At 41.5% G+C, this 22,509-nt stretch overlaps 1 protein-coding gene across 1 annotated transcript; it reads left to right on the top strand.

Annotated features, from left to right (window-relative positions):
* The first annotated feature begins 352 nt into the window (after positions 1–352).
* abcb5 (ATP-binding cassette, sub-family B (MDR/TAP), member 5) lies at positions 353–22,031 on the top strand. Its single transcript, XM_060920813.1, is given in 18 exon segments — positions 353–498; positions 597–636; positions 638–704; positions 707–774; positions 924–1,016; positions 1,092–1,211; positions 1,305–1,421; positions 1,548–1,736; positions 2,525–2,691; positions 4,205–4,339; positions 4,341–4,359; positions 6,070–6,291; positions 6,522–6,671; positions 6,845–6,936; positions 9,046–9,071; positions 9,074–9,123; positions 9,233–9,316; positions 21,834–22,031. Coding segments are annotated over 18 exon segments (1,983 nt in total).
* The last annotated feature ends 478 nt before the right edge of the window (positions 22,032–22,509 follow it).

Here is a 22,509-nt window from a genome sequence, read left to right as displayed (position 1 = left end):
TGATCCCAAGCTGTGTGGAGTTTCTCTCCACATTCTCACTGTGTCCATAATGAGTGTCCTTCAGGTTGTCCAGTTCTCTCTCACCTCCTAAAACATGCATGTAGATGGAATCATGTGAATAATTGTGCATGGTGTTCTGTGATTTATTGGTGTTTCATGCAGGGTGTATTCCTGCTGCAAGCCCAGTGTTCCTAGGATAGGCTGCTTGAACCTCCCAGGTTTCCTGACTAATGTTGGTCTTTTTCAATGTTTGTTTGAGCTGGTCTTTGTAGCCCCGTACTCTTCTTCCAACAGTGCTGCACTCACTGTAGAGCACCTGGCATGGAAGTCAAGAGTCATTCATTCGGCACACATGTCCAGTCCATCTGAGTTGGTGCTTAATGGTGGTTGCTTCTGTACTGGTGACTTGGTCCCTTTCAAGGACAGAGATGTTGGAGACATAGTCCTCTCATTTAATGTGCATTATTGCCTGGAGCTTCTGCTGATGGAAGTGTTCCAGTTTCTTTACATCACTTCAATATAAGGTCCAAGTTTCAGACACATATAAAAGAGTGGAAACAACAACTAAATTAAATATCTATATTTTTGTATTCTAGGTATGAAACTAACTTGGTAGATGCAAAGAACTTTGGAGTAAAAAAAAGCTGTTACCACAAATGTGTCATTGGGGCTAACACGGGTCTTCATATTAGGAACATATGCTCTGACATTTGGTATGGCACAAAGCTCTCTGTGGATGAACCAGGAAACTACTCTATTGGAAAAATCATCATTGTGAATTTGGAATGTGTCACATGTACTAGACATTTCTTCTTTACAATGTTCTATTATAATAGCATACAAGATGGATGAATCACATGGTAAAGCACATGTTGCTGGCATCTTATACATTTATCTTGTGTAAAAATGGTTTTTGTTTCTAGGTCTTCTACTCAGTGTTGATTGCTGTATTCTCTCTGGATCAGGGAGCTAAAGCCCGTGGTACTGCATATACCATCTACAACACCATCAATATGGTAACACATAAGTAGTAATTGTATATTGGTTTACAACAATCCGAGACTTACTAAGTTCTTCATTTGCTATCCTAGCCTCGTCACATTGACAGTAGTTCAAAGGAAGGCTACAAACCAGACAATGTGAAAGGTGACATTGAATTCAAAAACATTCATTTCAGTTACCCTTCCAAAAAGGATGCGAAGTTAATCAATGTGATATTTAATAGCTTTCTTATTGAAAACAGGAGTACTATTTATTATTATTATTCTTTACAGATATATTCTGTCCTGTCATCAATCCTGCAGGGAATGAGTCTGAAAGTGCCCTGTGGAAAGACAATTGCTCTGGTGGGGGCCAGCGGTTGTGGGAAGAGCACCACCATTCAACTGCTGCAAAGGTTTTATGATCCAAAACAAGGAGAGGTAAGGATGCTGAAATCAGAGTGCTACCAAATAAAAAAAAAGCTCTCTTGGAACTTGAGCTTTTAGGCCTCTGTGGTTGGTTACTTGTTTGTTTGCTTACTCTGATTAGGGCATCCATGCTTGCAGGTCACCCTGGATGGTCGAGATATCCGCACTCTAAATGTGCATTGGCTCAGAGAAAACATGGGCATTGTGAGCCAGGAGCCTGTGCTCTTTGGCACCACTATTGCTGAGAACATTCACTATGGTCGTGAGGACACTGAACTGGCTGTGAGAGAGCCCAATGCTTATGAATTCATCTCCAGACTACCACAGGTAAGATTGTGGATTTCTAATTCTGTGACCACAATTACATACAACATGATATGAGAAGGAGTAAAAATCTAGTACTTACATGATATTTTGTATTACCAAATACATATTGCTTGCGAGGCCTCTGTGTTCTGTTTCAAAACGTCAAAACAGAACAGGTAGCTATAACTTTATAATACTAAAAAGGCCACAAGCTTATAAATAATTAATCAAGTTTAATTTGAAGACCACATACACTACCGTTCAAAAGTTTGGGGTCACGTTGAAATTTCCTTATTTTTGAAAGAAAAGCACCGTTCTTTTCAATGAAGATCACTTTAAACTAATCAGAAATACACTCTATACATTGCTAATGTGGTAAATGACTATTCTAGCTAAATTCTACTAAATGTCTGGTTTTTGGTGCAATATCTCCATAGGTGTATAGAGGCCCATTTCCAGCAACTATCACTCCAGTGTTCTAATGGTACACTGTGTTTGCTAATTGCCTCAGAAGACTAATGGATGATTAGAAAACCCTTGTACAATCATGTTAGCATAGCTGAAAACAGTTTAGCTCTTTAGAGAAGCTATAAAACTGACCTTCCTTTGAGCAGATTGAGTTTCTGGAGCATCACATTTGTGGGGTCGATTAAATGCTCAAAATGGCCAGAAAAATGTCTTGACTATATTTTCTATTAATTTTACAACTTATGGTGGTAAATAAAAGTGTGACTTTTCATGGAAAACACAAAATTGTCTGGGTGACCCCAAACTTTTGAACGGTAGTGTAAATAATTTAATTTTCTGAGGAAAGAAGCACCATGGTGGGAGAGTGTGGGGCTCAACTGAGCAGTGGGCAGAAGCAGAGGATTGCCATTGCTTGTGTTTTGGTCAAAAAGCCGATCCTCTTGCTTGATGAAGCTACATCAGCCCTGGACACACAGAGTGAAGCTATTGTCCAGTCTGCTTTAGATCAGTGTTTCTCAACCATGAAGTGCCATCTAGTGGCCCGCAAATTTTTTTCCAAGTTTGAAGCCAAATACTAAATAGTTCAAGATGTCATTGTGTCCCAAATCCGGTAGCTGGTTTGCAGAACACTTTTCAAGTGGAATAAATACATTTGTGGGTAAATTAAGATGAATAAGCCTTTATTTTGTCACGTTCCTCCTCTACATTTAACCTGCGTGTGCACACGCACACACATGCACACACAGAGCTATCAATAAATAAATACATTTGTCGGTAAATTATATGGATCTGTGATGCCTGCTGGAAGAGAAGATCAGGGAGGATTGGGAATCGAGCAGCTATGGTTTGTTTACACCCGATACTAAAACTTGTAGTGTCCTACCAACCATCACAAAGACACGTACAAAAAGCCCAGAAACTCCTCCTTACCCAGGCAAAAATGATGCAAGATTTATCTTGTAGTGTTCTGATGCACAGATCTTTAACCCAGCCACATATAAAAAGTTGTACCCCTCCGTGCTCTTCCAGGTTTTCATCTGTGTGTGTCCGTGTAGAACTATGTTTGCAGTACCAGGTAGTTTGAGATGTCGGGGAACTCAACAGATGGATAATTTTCTAATTCATAATGAATGAATGAATAACTTTATTTAAACATGATAAGTTGATCAGCAGAGCTAGTGGGGTTGTGCATGTACAGATACAAATAATTACAAATACAAAAGACTAAAAATATATACAATTTTAAAAAACCCTTAAAATCTGTTGATTATCTGTTAATTCTCTTCACATTAAGTTAATTAATAGTATGCATAATTACTGTCTTTGTATTTAGTTACAGCTACAATAGAATCAAAATTTCTTCTACTAATGTCAAATTTAGCTAGAAAATTTTTCTTTCAGAGGAAAAATCCTTCTTTGTTAACATGTAAGGATCTAATCCCATTGAGCGGTTTCTATATCCACTTCTTTTGAGTGTACTTCTTGGTTGTAATAACTTGCTGTACACAAACATGGCAATAAGTTCTTGTGTTAATGGACCAGACTCCAATTTTGGATCATTAATCCCTTTTGACTGAGAATGACCTGCATGCATGGTTTGGGTTCTGGCACATCCGTACAGTTTTAAATACAATACCTACAATCTAAAAATTTGTTTTTATTGCATGTATTTACGTAATTCCCATCTGTAAAAGAGAGTGATGTTGCATCCCATTAATACAAAAATAGATTACTAGATTCTAATAGAATAGATGAGCCAAAATAATTGGGGATCTTTTTTAATGGGCCCTGACTAGTTACAAGTATGAATAGGTGGGCCTTAAGGTAGAAAAGATTGAGAACCCCTGCTTTAGATAACATAAGACAAATACAGGTACTCCCAAAATACGACATAAAACTTAGATAGATGTTTATGCATATAAATTATTCATGTTAAGTCACTAAGATCCTTGATTTCCTGATTAAATGATAGAGAAATAGCTGATGCACAACTTATCACATGATGTTGCTTCTCAGACAAGATCAGGCCGAACCACCATAGTGACTGCTCACTGGCTATCTACAATCCACTCTGCTGATATCGTTGCGGGCTTCAAAGATGGTCAGATGGTGGAATAAAGCACTCACAGGGAGCTCATGAGCAAGAAAGGATTCTATTGCTCTCGTCACCCAACAGGTACTCTTGCAGCTATGCCTCAATAGTCTGATTAGACAGTTGTTGCATAAGTGTAATCAATGTAAAGGAACCTGCAAACCTTTATCTTTGAACCTTTGTATATACAATGGTGCTTGAAAGTTTGTGAACCCTTTAGAATTTTCTATATTTCTGCAAAAATATGACCTAAAACATCATCAGATTTTCACACAAGTCCTAAAAGTAGATAAAGAGAACCCAGTTAAACAAATGAGACAAAAATATTATACTTGGTTATTTATTTATTGAGGAAAATGATCCAATATTGCATATCTGTGAGTGGCAAAAGTATGTGAACCTCTAGGATTAGCAGTTAATTTGAAGGTGAAATGAGAGTCAGGTGTTTTCAATCAGTGGGATGACAATCAGGTGTGAGTGGGCACCCTGTTTTATCTAAAGAACAGGGATCTATCAAAGTCTGATCTTCACAACACGTTTGTGGAAGTGTATCATGGCACGAACAAAGGAGATTTCTGAGGACCTCAGAAAAAGCGTTGTTGATGCTCATCAGGCTGGAAAGGGTTACAAAACCATCTCTAAAGAGTTTGGACTCCACCAATCCACAGTCAGACAGACTGTGTACAAATGGAGGAAATTCAAGACCATTGTTACCCTCCCCAGGAGTGGTCGACCAACAAAGATTACTCCAAGAGCAAGGCGTGTAATAGTCAGTGAGGTCACAAAGGACCCCAGGGTAACTTCTAAGCAACAGAAGGCCTCTCTCACATTGGCTAATGTTAATGTTCATGAGTCCACCATCAGGAGAACACTGAACAACAATGGTGTGCATGGCAGGGTTGCAAGGAGAAAGCCACTGCTCTCCAAAAAGAACATTGCTGCTCGTCTGCAGTTTGCTAAAGATCACATGGACAAGCCAGAAGGCTATTGGAAAAATGTTTTGTGGAAGGATGAGACCAAAATAGAACTTTTTGGTTTAAATGAGAAGCGTTATGTTTGGAGAAAGGAAAACACTGCATTCCAGCACAAGAACCTTATCCCATCTGTGAAACATGGTGGTGGTAGTATCATGGTTTGGGCCTGTTTTGCTGCATCTGGGCCAGGACGGCTTGCCATCATTGATGGAACAATGAATTCTGAATTATACCAGCGAATTCTAAAGGAAAATGTCAGGACATCTGTCCATGAACTGAATCTCAAAAGAAGGTGGGTCATGCAGCAAGACAACAACCCTAAGCACACAAGTCATTCTACCAAAGAATGGTTAAAGTTAAAGTTTTGGCATGGCCAAGTCAAAGTTCTGACCTTAATCCAATCAAAATGTTGTGGAAGGACCAGAAGCAAGCAGTTCATGTAAGGAAACCCACCAATATCCCAGAGTTGAAGCTGTTCTGTATGGAGGAATGGGCTAAAATTCCTCCAAACCGGTGTGCAGGACTGATCAACAGTTACCGGAAACGTTTAGTTGCAGTTACTGCTGCACAAGGGGGTCACACCAGACACTGAAAGCAAATGTTCACATACTTTTGCCACTCAGAGATATGTAATATTGGATCATTTTTCTCAATAAATAAATGACCAAGTATAATATTTTTGTCTTAACTGGGTTCTCTTTATCTACTTTTAGGACTTGTGTGAAAATCTGATGATGTTTTAGGCCATATTTATGCAGAAATATAGAAAATTCTAAAGGGTTCACAAACTTTCAAGCACCACTGTATCTATGGTATATAGTCACAGCAGAGTCCAGATGACAATTATTATTATTATTATTATAAGGGAGAGACATATGAGGAATCATTTGATAATCCTAATGACCTGATGGAAGTCACAACAGAAAATGGTGGATTTGAGAGAAATTCAATAAGACGTAGTGTAACTCTTCAAAGGAGATCATCAAATAGGAATTCAAAGCAGAAAAAGAAGTCAACAAAGTCCAAGTCTAAAAAAGAGATGGTAGAATGTATACAATAGCTCTGGATATTTAGATCGTGAAGTGCTACAAAGAAATCTCATTGTTAAACCACACTGTGTCATGTACTTGGTCATTTTATTGTCATTTTATTGTCGTACAGATACAGCGATCAAAATGAACTTACTGAATAAATGACTACATAATAACTTTAAATACCATCTAACCATACAAAGGCAGTTTTGTTTATTAAATATATTCATCTCTTTATCAGGAGAAAGAAAAGGTTACAGATGTCCCTTTCACTCGGATTCTGGCTCTGAACAAACCTGAGTGGCCCTACCTGATGGTGGGTATACTGGCCAGCATTGTGGGAGGAGCTGTCTACCCTTGTGTGGCTATCATCCTTGCCAAAATCATTGGTGTGAGTAGTTGTCTTTCCTTGTGCTTGCGACTTGTCAAACAGATTTGTCCTTTGTTTGCATCTGACTAATGCATAGTGAGTAGACTGGTCCAAGGGCACGTTTTTACCTTTTTAATTGTAGCTTTGGTTGCAAGCATTTTAAAGAATTTTTCATAAACTTAGTTTACATCTAGGTATTTGCTGAGATTGACCCTGAAGTGAAGTGACAGAAGGCTCTGATATTTTCTCTTCTGTTCCTCCTCCTTGGAGCTGTGTCTTGATCTATGTTAATGACATGCAGAGAGCTGTGTCTTGTAAGCTTTTGTTGCATGTTGATGATTCAGCTTTAGTAGTTTTGGGCAGATCAGTGGAGTACATTGAAAATCGATTGAATGGGGAGTTGGAAAAGATTAATGAATAGGTGGTTCTCAATAAACTTTCATTGTGTCTTGGCAAAATTGAATCGATTTTGTTTGGCACCAAAAGAAAAATTAGTAAAAGGTTTCAACTAAACATTACATGTAATGTAGCTGAAATGGTGGCCAAAGACTCTGTCAATCACTTGGGGTGTGCCCTGGACCAAATTCTTAATGGAGAAGATACTAGCAAGAAAATTGTACAGCTTGTGAATTCTCACTTAGAGACAAGCACGCTTTCTCAGTCAAAGTGTACTTTAGCTACAGCTTTAGCGCAGTGTCACTTCGACTATACCTCTTTCTCCTGGATTTTTGGCTTGGCCAGGAAATCAAAACACAACCTTCAGATTTGTCAAAATAAGCTGATACGCTTCATTCTTGGCTTGGATCCATGAGCACACCTCTCTGTATCTGACTATAGAAAGGTTGGGTGGTTACCTGTTGAGCAAAGGGTGTGGGATTCTGGTGTAACTCAACTATTTAAAGTCCTGAATGGCCCTTCACCTTCATACTTGCAGCATGGCATAACTAGAGTGATAGATATCCATACTCATTAAACTAGGTTTAGTCGATACTCTCTGGCAATACCCAAGTCTGGCAGCCAAGGTCAAAAAACTTTTGTGTTCAATGCCATTAAGTTGTGGAACAATCTGCCAAATGGCATTCGGTCAATCCAGTCTCTCTCTAGTTTTAAAGGTCATAGGCAAGGGTCGGAGGTGGAACATAGAATATCAACTTTATTTTATAGAAGAATGACCCAAAAAGTGAATTCAGTCTTCCTGGTGTCTAATTTGCACCCTAAAATTGAATAAAACGGTTAAAATATACTGGTTTGCGCAAGTTCCAAAGGTTTGTTTACATCTCACTTACGCGCACTTTTACCGCCAAGGGACAGTCGTCGTGACATCATTCAAGGCAAACAGACTGGGAGCAGTTCTGTGTTTACTTGCGAACCGAGCACGCGTGTACGGACTTTGGTCGTGAGAGGTTGTGTAAAATGTCTGATGGCGATTTTGAAGTACTCTCCAAATTGAATATCGAGAGGTGAAACCATATATGTATGACCCTATGGCCGTTGCGAAGCAATCGGTGAATGCAAATAAACTGAAGTGGACTCAACTCAAGCAATTTGTTTGCCTTGAATGACGCCACATGCCGAGTGGTCACAAAAATCGCTGAGCAGAAATTCGCCGTGATCCACGCTAACTTATTTTAATTATTACTTATTAACAATACTTCTTGGGACCAGAAGAAAATTACAGAGGGTTTTTTAACATATAAAGTTTCAAATGTGCATAAATTGAAAACCTTTGCCTATGACCTTTAAGCACAAAGTAAACAGGCATTTATTTAACTGTTTTCAGACAGCGGAGAGTGGGCAGTTTTAAATTATTCTGGTCAGTTTAATTTAACTGGTCTGCGGTTCGCCTTATGCATGTTCTGCCATAGGGTTCTTGATGTGATCCTTCTGTGGTGCTCAACTACATGGTGCTACTCTTGGGGGCATTATAATACTATTGTATCTTGCTTTTTATATCCATATTTAGCCAGCAATTTAGTTTTGGTTTTTTTTGTGCCTTTAAAGTTTTTTATTACTCTATTCAGTGCTATTTGTATAAATTTAGTATTGATAATACGCTTAATTCCATTATTAAACAGTCAACATAGTGCCATCCTGAAATTTTTCTTCGGACCACAATGGAAATAAGTGTTTTACACTTTGTTGTGCTATCCTTGGTTTAGTTTCATGTATTTAGTTCAATTGTACCTTAGTATATTGTCCTACTTGCATGCAATTTTACGTTAATAAATCTATCTATCTATTGATCTATCAATCTATCGATCTATCATTTCTCACCTATTTCTTTCAGGTGCACCATTTCACTTTTAACCCAATTTATTATTTCAAACCTGAGGTGTATTCTAATGTTTTAACTTGCTATTCACATTTTTAATTTTATCAATTTTAAATAATGAAGTCACTATTTCCAGGGCTACATGTTTGGCTTTTAACCATGAGGCTCCGAAATCAAGCATTTAAAGCTATTTTGAGACATGTATGCCAACACACTATTGCACTGTATTAGATATTACTAGAAGACAAAATGATCTTTGTCATACTCTTATTTAGTGAAGAGGCTTGCTAACTTGATGGCATTTTTGTAGGACATTGGGTAGTTTGATGACCACAACAATGCAGTGGGAGTCCTGACCACTAAATTAGCAACAGACACATCATTAGTCAAAGGGGTAATTGATTTCCCAACATCAGCACTCATTATTAACTCTTCGTAATCTTTGGGTGGTAGAAATGGGCAACTGGACTTGCTTGAAGATTTTTGAAAACGTTTCACCTCTCATCCAAAAGGCTTCCTCAGTTCTGTCTGACTAATAGGGAGTATCAGATATGTATCCTCTCCTGGATTAGAATCAGAATCAGAATTCTGATGACCAGCTCATCTAAGGTGTCATTTGCGTTTACATGCACATAGAGAGAATCGAATTTCTGCCGTTGCTCGACTGAAATCGAAGTTCAAAATGCCATGTATACACCTTAATTTGGCTGAAATTGAACCGAACTTGATTTCTCGGAATCGAGCTACACGACCTAGATTATGTGATTTCTGCCGAGCTACTTAGTGCATGTAAACCCTATTAAGCTACGTATTCGAGCTACTTACTTCAGCACTGTCCTTTCCGGAAGTGACGAGACCACAAGCGGGAAACACAGCAGCCTCGGTCGGCATGACAACGGCATGAATCTTTTTCTTTTTGTGGCATTGTTTGCACTGTTAAAATTTAGCTCACTTACTGTATCACCAAATACATCTGTACAGCTGTTGCATAGCTGTGAATTGTGTATATAAACAAGTCACTGTATTTGTGTGTGTGTGTATAGATGTCCAACATCTGAAGAATGTCAATAAAAACAAAACAATTTTACTTTTTGTGTGTTTATTAAGACAAGTTAAATTGTAAGCAAAAAAAAAAAAATTTTGTAAGCAAAAAATGGACTTTAGAAAAATATACAATTGTGCAAAATAAGTTGTCTTACAAAACAGTGGTCTGCGCAGGACAGTTTGTAGCCATACAGTCTGTTAGAGCAAGCCTAACAGCTTGAACACGGAACTGGCCCAATGTTGCCAGATTGGGGGGTTTTAAGTGCTTTTTGGCGGATTTGAACATGTTTTGGGCTGGAATATGTCAGCAGTATCTGGCAACAGTATAGCTCTTCTTCATGACGACAACCGGAAGTGTACCAACACGATGGGGCATGTAGCGCCACGTGTGGCTCGGGTGCACAATGCACCTTGCACAATAGCCCGATTTCACTTGTGCATGTAGGATTGGATTTCTCTGGCACCCCTGCTGGGACCCTTTGCTCGATTACCGACAGTAGCTCTATTTGGATGTGCATGTAAACGTACTGAGGCATCATGTTGGTGTGGGTCACTGGAGGCTGGGTGTGAATGGTGAGTCATTAGGGTGATCAAAGGATTGCCCGTTAGGGTGATCAATGGCAATCTGACTCTCTCTGTCCTCCTGTGAGTCACCAAAAACAGCTGGGTCCTGGCAGAGGTGATCTGATCCATTTAAATTAACTTTTTTTTTTCCGTTTCCGGTTGAGAGTACGTCGTGCGCATTCTGGCTGCCGCTTCTCACCAGAGCTTTTTTATTTTATTTTTATTTATTTTTTCTTTTTCTATTTTCATTTATTTATTTATTTTTTGTGTGTGTTTGTGTAGTTTGATGTTTGTTTGAGTGTTTTTGTCCGCCGGTTGCGGTGTAGCTCCAGACCCAGTTTGGGGCGTTGGTTCCCTCCAGGCCTTGGTTCGCTGTGGGTGATGCCTGTGCTCCCAGCTATGGACTGCAGTGAGCTCGCTGCTCATTTTACATTGTGGTTGTCCAGCGCTCTGCGCTTTAACGCTTGGCGTGATGTTCCGAGCGATGTTGCTCGGTGGTGTCGCGGCGGTTGTGCAGGCGGTTTGGGACACACCAGCGCTCTGCGTGGCGGAGCTTCTCTGCTCACTGTGTGGATCCATGCACAGCAAATTCCCCAGTGTTGAATTAACACTTTCAGAGTTCATTTGTGTCCAACTGGACACATATAAACACAGTATGGTGTTAAATCAACACTCTGGGTGTTAATTCAACACTGGGGATTTTGCTGTGTGGCGTGGTGTTCGAGCGATGTTGCTGGCGGCATCACGGCGGCTGTGCTGGAGATGTGGGACTCATTTTTATGCGCCTTTTGGTGGGACTGTGGCTGCTACACCACGGGAATTACATCCTGACCCCTACTTGGTGGACTTTTTATTTTATTTATTTATTTATTTATTTATTTATTTATTTATTTTTTTCCTTGTCTATATTGTAAAGCGTCCTTGGGTTTCTTGAAAGGCGCTATATAAATCTAACTTATTATTATTATTATTATTACACCCAGCCGTCTGGGAAGAGTGTCCAAGACCGCCTTGTAGATGGTTGACAAATGATGTCTTAGACCCCCACCTCTGTTCAGTGATGGCCGTTCCAGGTTGACAAAAATGGCTTCTTTAACTCCTCGCTCATACCAACGATCCTCTCTGGCTAAAATGCGTACGTTACAATCCTGAAATGAGTGTCCTTTGTTGTTAAGATGAATGTAGACAGCCGAGTCCTGGCCTGAGGAGCTGGCTCTCCTGTGTTGGGCCAAGCGCCTGTATAGCGGTTGTTTCGTCTCCCCAATATATGAATCCGTGCAATCCTCACTGCACTGAATTGCATACACTACGTTGTCCTGTTTGTGTCTGGGTATTCTGTCCTTAGGGTGGACCAGTTTCTGCTTCAGGGTGTTATTGGGTCTGAAATGTACTGGAATGTTGTGTTTGTAGAAGATCCTCCTGAGTTTCTCCAATAGACCAGAAATGTAGGGAATGACAATGTTCTTGCATTTGTTCCTGTTATCATCCTTGTCAGTTATGTTCCTTTTTATGCTCTTTAGGAAAGCCCAGTTGGGATAATCGCAATTCTGAAGTGCTTTCTTGATATGATTCTGCTCCTTCTCTTTTCCCTCTAATGTTGTAGGAATGTTCTGAGCCCTGTGTTGCAAGGTCCTAATGACCCCCAATTTATGTTCCAGTGGGTGGTGAGAGTCGAAAAGTAGGTACTGGTCTGTGTGTGTGGGTTTCCGGTAGACCTCGATACTAAGGCTTCTGTCTTGTCTAATGTGTACATCACAATCCAAGAAAGCTAGATTATTCCCACTGACATCCTCCCGAGTGAAGTTGATGTTGCTATCCACTGCATTGATGTGTTTCGAGAAAGCTTCCACCTCCTGGATTTTGATTTTAACCCAGGTATCATCCACGTATCTAAACCAATGGCTGGGAGCAACTCCTGCAAAAGTGGTCAAAGCTATATGTTCCACTTCCTCCATATATAAATTGGCCACAATAGGGGACACTGGTGATCTCATGGCGCATCCATGCTTCTGTCTGTAGAAACTTTCATTAAACTGGAAATAAGTGGTAGTCAGGCAGAGGTCAAGCAGGGTGCAAATCTGATCTGTGGTGAGTTTCATTCTATCCAGTAAGGAGCTATCCTGAAGGAGTCGTTTTCTTACAGATTCGACTGCTTCTGTGGTGGGAATGCAGGTGAACAGAGAATTGACATCGTAGGAAACCATGGTTTCATCTGAATCTAGTTTGAGGTCTGCAACTTTAGAAGCAAAATCTTGGGAATTTTTGACATGATATGGTGTATTCCCAACCAGGGGAGCCAAGATGGTGGCTAGGTGTTTAGCAATGTTATATGTGACCGAGTTTATACTGCTGATAATAGGTCTGAGAGGAGCTCCTTCTTTGTGAATCTTGGGGAGTCCGTATATGAGAGGCACGGCTTCCCCAGGGTACAATCTGTAGTAAAGAGATCGATTGATGGCTTGGTCCTTTTCTAGTTGTTGCAAACAGCTAACAATTTTCCTTTTGTAACCACTTGTGGGGTCCCTCCTCAATGTTTCATAAGTGGTTGTATCACTGAGGAGACTGGTCATCCTGGAGTGGTAGTCCGCTGTTTAGCACCACTGTGCATCTCCCTTTTGGAAGCCTTTTGGACGAGAGGTGAAACGTTTTCAAGAATCTTCAAGCAAGTCCAGTTGCCCATTTCTACCACCCACAGTTTACTATGACCTGGATGATTGAGAATATTCACAGACATCTTCGTAATCTTCTAAAATCCTGGCCTATTATTCAGAATAAGAAGAAAACTTTATTTGTCACATGTACACTCAAGCACAGCAAAATTCCTCCTCTGCCATCTGAAGATGGCAATTATTAACCCATCTGAAGCAGTGAACACATGCATGAGCACACACATACCCAGAGCAGTGGGCAGCTATGCTACAGTGCCCGGGGAGCAGTTGGGGTTAGGTGCCTTACTCAAAAGCACTTCAGCCATGATACAAAGGGAGGGGAAAGTGCTGTTCATTCATTCACTATCCCCACATTTTTCCTGCTGGTTCCACGAATCAAACCTGTGACACTTTGGGCCCAAGGTTGCTTCTCCAACCTTCAGTTTTCACTGGAAAAAAAAAAACAAGATGGCATTGATGAAGAAGAAGCTTAACCAGGAAGCATTATAAAACCAGTGCACTAGCACCTTTGTTGCCAAACACACACTTGCAGAACAAACAGTAGATTTGGTGGATAGCCACAGAACTAGTGCATCAAAAGTTGGTGGGGTGACAAAACCCCCAAGGCTTCCACAGGATTGTAAACACAAACATCCATAAAGCCTGTGTGCCATAAGCAAGGGCACAAACAACCTGACAACATGTTTCATTGTGACAATAAACACTTATAAAAACAAAGACACTAAAAAGCAAAATACTGGACATGTGGGGGTTTATTGGTATGCAAGTGAATGCACAATTTGAGAAGTCACAGTTATGCTACAGTATATGTTTAATCACTACTCAAAAATTAGCAAAACTGATTGACATCCGGGTGGCACGGTGGAGTAGTGGTTAGTACTGTCACCTCACAGCAAGAAGGTTCTGGGTTCGAGCCCAGTGGCTGACAGGGGCCTTTCTGTGTGGAGTTTGTATGTTTTCCCCGTGTCTGTGTGGGTTTCCGCCGGATGCTCTGGTTTCCCCCACAGTCCAAAGACATGCAGGTTAGGCTAATTGGTGGCTCTAAACTGGCCGTAGGTGTGAATGTGAGTGTGAATGGTTGTGTGTCTCTATGTGTCAGCCCTGTGATGGCCTGGTGACTTGTCCAGGGTGTACCCCGCCTTTCACCCATAGTCAGCTGGGATAGGCTCCCGCTTGCCCTGCAACCCTGCACAGGATAAGTGGTTATGGATAATGGATGGATGATTGACATTCCTTTGTATAAAACTACCAAAACCTCTCAAGGAGGACATAAGCAAGGGCACAAGCAAGGAGAATCATAATTGTTTAACTGTACATGTGCTAACCTACTGATTTATAAACTTAACACAGGAAGTACAATAGCGTAGCTTTTGCTATCTAATATATTCATGGACAAATAGGCCATTCACGTATGAACACAGTTATTATTATTATTATTATTATTATTATTATTATTATTATTATTATTATTATTTATAAATGCTATACTGATTTTTGAAAAAGAAATTTGCACAAAGTTTAGCGAAGAATTGCCAGAATTTCTGGCACAGTGGCACAGTACCTCTAGAGACAATTGGGGGTGGGAAGAAATCACTGATTTAGCTTACTTGGAACATTAATACAGTATTGTGATTATAATAATTATGCCTTGTGAATGTCCCCCCTTCTTGAATAAGGATAAATGTGTAGTGCAAGTGGAAAGAGTTCTTCTTTCAGTTCTTTGTCATTTATTTTTTGGTCATCATTCAGGGTGTTTATATTGTAAATTTTTTTTTTGTTCTGTGTGTTTATTTTGACTGCATACTTTAAATTACTGAATATCCATACATAGTTATTTAAGGGTTAGCGAAACAAGAACTGTAGCTGTTTAGGGACAGGTAAATTGCTAGTTCTGTAAGGTTCTGTATAATGTGTCAGAATTCAAATATTTACATCAATAATATGTGGCATCTTCAAAAGGTTAGTAGATCACTTTAATATGTGGTACTCTTTAGCAATTTGTCTATTCAAGATAATCAAGAATGCACTCTTTTGTAATAAAGTATATGCACTTAAAATAATTTTATTATTTCATCATGTGCATGATCACGGACTATATATTGAAATAAACATGAACATTATTTCTTTATCATTAATGCATAAATTTCTAGTCAAAGAAATTGACATTCAGATTCCAGCTGCAGTTAACACCATGTACAGTGGGGCAAAAAGGTATTTAGTCAGCCACCAATTGTGCAGGTTCTCCCACTTAAAAAGATGAGAGAGGCCTGTAATTTACACACTTCAACTATGAGAGACAGAATGGGGGGAAAGAATCCAGGAAATCACATTGTAGGATTTTTAATGAATTAATTGGTAAATTCCTCAGTAAAATAAGTATTTGGTCACCTACAAACAAGCAAGATTTCTGGCTCTCACAGACCTGTAACAACTTCTTTAAGAGGCTCCTCTGTCCTCCACTCGTTACCTGTATTAATGGCACCTGTTTGAACTCGTTATCAGTATAAAAGACACCTGTCCACAACCTCAAACAGTCACACTCCAAACGCCACTATGGCCAAGACCAAAGAGCTGTCAAAGGGCACCAGAAACAAAATTGTAGACCTGCACCAGGCTGGGAAGACTGAATCTGCAATAGGTAAGCAGCTTGGTGTGAAGAAATCAACTGTGGGAGCAATTATTAGAAAATGGAAGACATACAAGACCACTGATCATCTCCCTCGATCTGGGGCTCCACGCAAGATCTCACCCCGTGGGGTCAAAATGATCACAAGAACGGTGAGCAAAAATCCCAGAACCACGGGGGGGACCTAGTGAATGACCTGCAGAGAGCTGGGACCAAAGTAACAAAGGCTACCATCAGTAACACACTACGCCGCCAGGGACTCAAATCCTGCAGTGCCAGACGTGTCCCCCTGCTTAAGCCAGTACATGTTGAGGCCCGTCTGAAGTTTGCTAGAGAGCATTTGGATGATCCAGAAGAGGATTGGGAGAATGTCATATGGTCAGATGAAACCAAAATAGAACTTTTTGGTAAAAACTCAACTTGTCGTGTTTGGAGGAGAAATAGAATAGAATAGAATAGAATGCCTTTATTGTCATTATACACATGTACAATGAGATTAAAGCATCTCCAATAACAGTGCAAACAGCGTGTAGAGAGGGAGAGAGAGAGGAAGGGGGGGAAAGGGGGTGTAAGGGGGTAAGGTGCACAGTCTGAGGTGTATGTGTTGTGTTGCACATTATGGAGTGAGGTATTGCACATAATAGTATTGCACAGAGACAGTCACATTATAAATTATTGCATGAGAGAGTCATATTATAAGATAAAATATTACACATTATGAATTATTGCAAGGTAAGGTAAGGTGCACAGACTTGAGGTATATGTGCTGTGTGTAAGGTGCACAGTCCTGAGGTGTATGTGTTGTGTGTAAGGTGCACAGTCCTGAGGTGCATGTGTTGCGTTTCACATTATGGAGTGTGGTATTGCACATTATAAAAGTATTGCATAGAGAGAGTCACCTTATAAAGTACTGCACATTTATAAATTAGTAAAATAGTAAAATAAAATAGACTATAAAGTCAGAGCATATCCGAGTTCAGGGCGGTTATGGCTTTTGGAAAGAAGCTATTTTTTAATCTATTTGTCTTTGTTCTGATGCACCTGTAGCGCCTCCCTGAGGGCAACAGGTCGAACAGATCAAAGCCAGGGTGAGAGCTGTCCTTGATAATATTCTTAGCTCTGCTAAGGCAGCGGGAGGTGTAAATGTCCATCAGGGAGGGGAGAGGGCAGCCAATGATCTTCTGTGCTGCCTTAACTACCCTCTGGAGCCTCTCCCTGTCTACAGCAGTGCAGCTGCCGTACCATACTCTAATACAGTACGTCAGTATGCTCTCGATGGATGAGCGGTAGAAGGTCAGCAGCAGGTTGGAGTTTAAGTTGTACTTCCTGAGGACTCTCAGGAAGTGTAGCCGCTGCTGAACCTTCTTAATGACTGCTGTAATGTTTGCTGACCAGGAGATGTCAGTGGAGATGAGGACACCGAGAAACCGGAAGGTGTGGACCCTCTCCACATACATGTTGTTGATGTAGAGGGGGGCTAGGTCGGTGCTGTGCTTCCTGAAGTCAACAATGAGCTCTTTGGTTTTCTGGGTGTTCAGAGCGTGGTTATTTTCTGAACACCAGGCTGCCAACTTCAGGACCTCCTCTCTGTAGGCTGCCTCATCTCCCTTTGAGATGAGTCTGACCACTGTGGTGTTGTCAGCAAACTTGACGATAAGGTTGTTGTTGTTGTGGGTCGGACTACAGTCGTGGGTGTAGAGGCAGTACAGGAGGGGGCTCAGCACACAGCCCTGTGGAGGGCCGGTGCTCAACGTGCGGATGGAGGAGAAGTGGGGGCCAAGTCTCACAGTCTGGGGCCGGTTAGTAAGAAAGTCCTTTAACCAGGCACATGTGAGAGGGGGGAGGCCAAGAGTGTCCAGTTTTCTAGTAAGGATGTCCGGGATTAAAAGCTGAACTGTAATCCACAAAGAGTATGCGGACGTAGCTCTGCTGCTGCTCCAGGTGATTTAGCGCAGAGTGGAGAGCTACGACAATGGCGTCCTCTGTGGATCTGTTTGTGCGATATGCGAACTGGTAGGGGTCGAAGTCTGGGGGGAGGTGGTCCTTGATGTGCTGAAGAACTAGTCTCTTGAAGCACTTCATGATTACTGGGGTGAGGGCCACAGGACGGTAATCATTCAGGCTGGTGACGGGAGACTTCTTCGGCACTGGGATTATTGTTGCCAATTTTAGGCAGGGCGGGATGACTGCCTGAGCCAGGGAGAGGTTAAAGATCCTGGTGAAGGTAGGGGCGAGCTGGTGGGCGCACGCTCTGAGCACCTTACCAGGTACACCATCTGGGCCGGCAGCTTTCTTGGGGTTCACTGCCAGGAGCACCCGTCTGACATCGTGCTCCTGTACAGTGAAAGGAGTGGTGTAGGAACTGTGTGGTGGTGGGGGCAGGGCAGGAGCAGATGAGTGCTGCTGAGATGTTTCAAAGTGAGCAAAGAAGCGATTTAGCTCCTCTGCTAGCGGCGCACTCCAGTCTCCTGTTGGCGCATCACAGTCTCTGAAGTTTGTGATGTCCTGAATGCCCTGCCACACCTCCCGTGTGTTATTGCTGGACAGGTGGGACTTTATGCACAGCCTGTGGTCCGCCTTGGCTTTATTTATTCCTCTTTTCAGATCAGCTCGAGCAGCTCTGTACAGAGCTCTATCACCTGACCTGAAGGCAGCATCGCGAGCCCTGAGGAGTGAGTGGACATGGCTGGTCATCCAGGGTTTCTGGTTTGGGAAGACCCGGATGTTTTTATCCACCGTCACATTCCCGATGCAGAACTTGATATAGTCCAGCACTGTTCCTGTGAATGTCTCCAGCTCCTGATGTTCAAATAAGTCCCAATCTGTCTGTTTAAAGCAGTCCTGTAGTTTGGAGAGTGCGTTGTCAGGCCAGGTTGTGATAGTCCTTGTGGTGGTCCTGGCTCTGCATCTGAGGGGGCTGTAGGCTGGGGAGAGCAGGAGGGAAAGATGGTCTGACTGGCCAAGGTGGGGGAGGGGTATGGCTCTGTACCCATGCTTGATGTTGGAGTAAACATGATCCAGAGTGTTCTCCCCTCTAGTAGAACACTTAACATGTTGGTAAAACTTCGGCAGTACAGTCTTCAAGTTGGCCTTATTAAAGTCTCCTGCAATTATGTGAACACCGTCGGGGTGGGCCCGCTGCTGTTTGTTAACGGTGTTCAGCAGGAGAGAGAGCGCTGTGTTTACACAGGCGTCGGGTGGAATATACACAGCTGTGACAATCACTACAGTTAGCTCTCTCGGTAGAAAAAAAGGCCGGCATCTTACAGACATGTACTCGAGGTCTGGGGAACAGTGTTTATCTATAATTGTTCTGTTGTTACACCAATTATCATGCACGTAAATACAGAGCCCTCCCCCTCTGCTCTTACCAGAATTCTCAGTTCTGTCCCAGTGGAGTAGAGTGCGGCCTGCTAGCTGCAAGCTAGCATCAGGTATTTCCGGATGAAGCCAGGTTTACGTGATAATTAAAACACAGCAGTCCTGAGCATAGCAATTTCCAGCGAGTTGTAATTCCAGATCATCCGTTTTATGCACCAGGGATCTGGCATTAGAGAGATACAGGCTCGGTAGAGGTGGCTTGTGTGGTTGTTTTCTTAGCCTTAGCATAGCACCGGACCTGCAGCCCCGCTTCTGCTTCCTCTCCCTCCTCCGTCTGCGCCGCCTCCTAGACCCAACAACAATCCACGGAGAGCCCGGCGGTCTCGCTATGTCATCTGGGATGTTATGCGTGAAGAGAAAGTCGCTCGAAACAGATACCTGATGTTGATCACCGATGGCTAAAAGTGTCTGGCGGGTGTACTGGATGTTTGCAGAACTGATGTTGCACAAACAAGCAAGAAAGAAATACAAAAACAAACAAAAAAAAAGAGCACTGAAAAGGAGAGCCGTAAGCCGCTGCAACCACGCGTGCCGCCATCTTGGTATAAAGAAAGAATGCTGAGTTGCATCCAAAGAACACCATACCTACTGTGAAGCATGGGGGTGGAAACATCATGCTTTGGGGCTGTTTTTCTGCAAAGGGATCAGGATGACTGATCTGTGTAAAGGAAAGAATGAATGGGGCCATGTATCGTGAGATTTTGAGTGAAAACCTCCTTCCATCAGCAAGGGCATTGAAGATGAAACGTGGCTGGGTCTTTCAGCATGACAATGATCCCAAACACACCGCCCGGGCAACGAAGGAGTGGCTTCATAAGAAGCATTTCAAGGTCCTGGAGTGGCCTAGCCAGTCTCCAGATCTCAACCCCATAGAAAATCTTTGGAGGGAGTTGAAAGTCTGTGTTGCCCAGCGACAGCCCCAAAACATCACTGCTCTAGAGGAGACCTGCATGGAGGAATGGGCCAAAATACCAGCAACAGTGTGTGAAAACCTTGTGAAGACTTACAGAAAATGTTTGACCTCTGTCATTGCCAACTAAGGGTATATAACAAAGTATTGAGATGAACTTTTGTTATTGACCAAATACTTATTTTCCACCATAATTTGCAAATAAATTCTTTAAAAATCAGACAATGTGATTTTCTGGATTATTTTTCTCATTTTGTCTCTCATAGTTGAGGTATACCTATGATGAAAATTACAGGCCTCTCTCATCTTTTTAAGTGGGAGAACTTGCACAATTGGTGACTGACTAAATACTTTTTTGCCCCACTGTATGGGTAGTAATTGTTGCTAAAATCTGTATTATTGCACATATACTGTAGGTTGAAAGGATGGGGAAACCTGTCATTGTCTAATGATATAATTTCATTCGTGCTTTGTTCATATAAAATAGTGAGAGGGTGTACAGTATGTCATGTGGCAAAATCAGTGTGATACCAACAGTACTCAATTAACTCTGCAGTTTGATCAGTTTGTGGCAGGCTTGTAGTACTTGAGTCCAGGACTCGAGTCCGACTCCTGCCCTAACCTTAAGGACTTGTGACTTGACTTGGACTTAAGCACTGATGACTCGGACTCGTGCATTAACTGCATTCGGACTCGTAAATTGGAGACGAGGCCTTGGATTTTTTCTTTATTTTTTGTAACATGCCATAATAATTTGCCATAAGATATTTATATCTAAATTAATTTGTATACTAATTTTGTGCAAAAGAATGCACATTCACCTGTTCATACATTATATTTTGGAACAAACTAACATTAATGGCGCTAAAATGCCTGGAGAGAAGCCCCTAGGATTGTCTAATTTGCTTATACAGACTTCTCTAGCAGTGGGAAAAAATGCACTGCTACAGTATGTGTTCCATATGTAGAAGAACTATTGAGGAGACGATGGGGACAACCTCGAACTTCAATTGTCATTTGGTTAGACCGGAGAAGAAAGTAACGCGCTATGTTCATTGCCCTGTTGATAGTGGGATTTGCTTGCTGAGCGATGAACTAGCTAGTGTTAACCCTCTCATGTTATTTGCCCTGTTGATAGTAGGCGGGGCTTGCTGAGCGATGAACAAGCTTTTTATCTGTAGCCTATTAACTAAAATGTTGCAGTCAAGCAGTAACGTTAGTCCAACACAGTAGCAGAGACGCTTTCACATAAAGGCAGCAACAGCCACCATCAAATGGCGCGGTCGTAGTCTTGTTCTCGGACTCGACTCGGATCAATAGTGGACTCGACTCAAAATTTTCTTTAATGACTTGGACTTAACTCAGACTTGAACACTGGGAACTTGAGACTCGACTCAGACTTGAGGTTTAGTGACTCAGCTACAACACTGGTTTGTGGTCATATCAACTTGCATTAGTCATGCGTATGATTGGCCTACTTGATATATGTTTCAGAGGAAAAACACTTTCATAACAATATCAAATTAAGAAATTGTCCTAAAATAAGATCTTAAGTATTTGCTACTTAATAAACCACAAAGCCACACAGCTGTTCCTTCATTATACATCTGTTCTCCACAGTGGCCTTGTAGATAATTTAGCAGGTTTTATTAATGTCCAGACATCCATGATGAAAACCATTTTCTTATAACTGTCTCCTCTCTTTCCTGTGGTCTAGATTATGCAGAAAGCTCTGGATGATGCTCAACAGGGCCACACGTGCATCGTCATCGCTCACCGATTGACCACTGTCCAGAGTGCCAACATCACTGTAGTCATTCAGGAAGGCAAGGTGGTTGAGAAAGGTACACACAGCCAGCTAATGGCCAAATGAGGAGCGTACTATGCCCTTGTAAATGCCCAAATCTCCCACTAACTGCCACTGTATTTTCCTAAGCATCTGTGTCATGCAAAGTTATATGGAGCTGAATATCTATGTATAGAGTATTAGTTATTGCTATTATAATAATACAGAGGTGGCCACTTAGCTGCAGCATACAGACAGCAGTGGTGTATGCAGTTTCCACATCCTGTAACAAAGCATGAGGCACAATGGTAAACAATATCCAATTTCTTTTGGTACAAGTCAGATGCACTCATAAAAAGCAGATCACCATAATCCAGTAATGGTTAAAAAAAAAAGTAGCTGATATCAAGTGTTTCCTTGCCTGGAAGGAGAAACAGGATTTATTCCTAAGAAAGAAACTTAATTTAAGTTTCAGCCTGGAGACAAGGTTTTCAACATGTGGTTTACATGACAGATTTTGGTCAATAATAATACTTACATGTTGTGGTCCTCTCAATTTCAACCCCTTGAGCTGTTAAGATCTTAGGAAGATTAGATGTTAACTGTT

The sequence above is a fragment of the Neoarius graeffei genome, chromosome 5, assembly GCF_027579695.1.
Source record: "Neoarius graeffei isolate fNeoGra1 chromosome 5, fNeoGra1.pri, whole genome shotgun sequence".
Lineage (NCBI taxonomy): Eukaryota > Metazoa > Chordata > Actinopteri > Siluriformes > Ariidae > Neoarius > Neoarius graeffei.
This window is presented reverse-complemented; position numbering and strand designations above follow the sequence as displayed.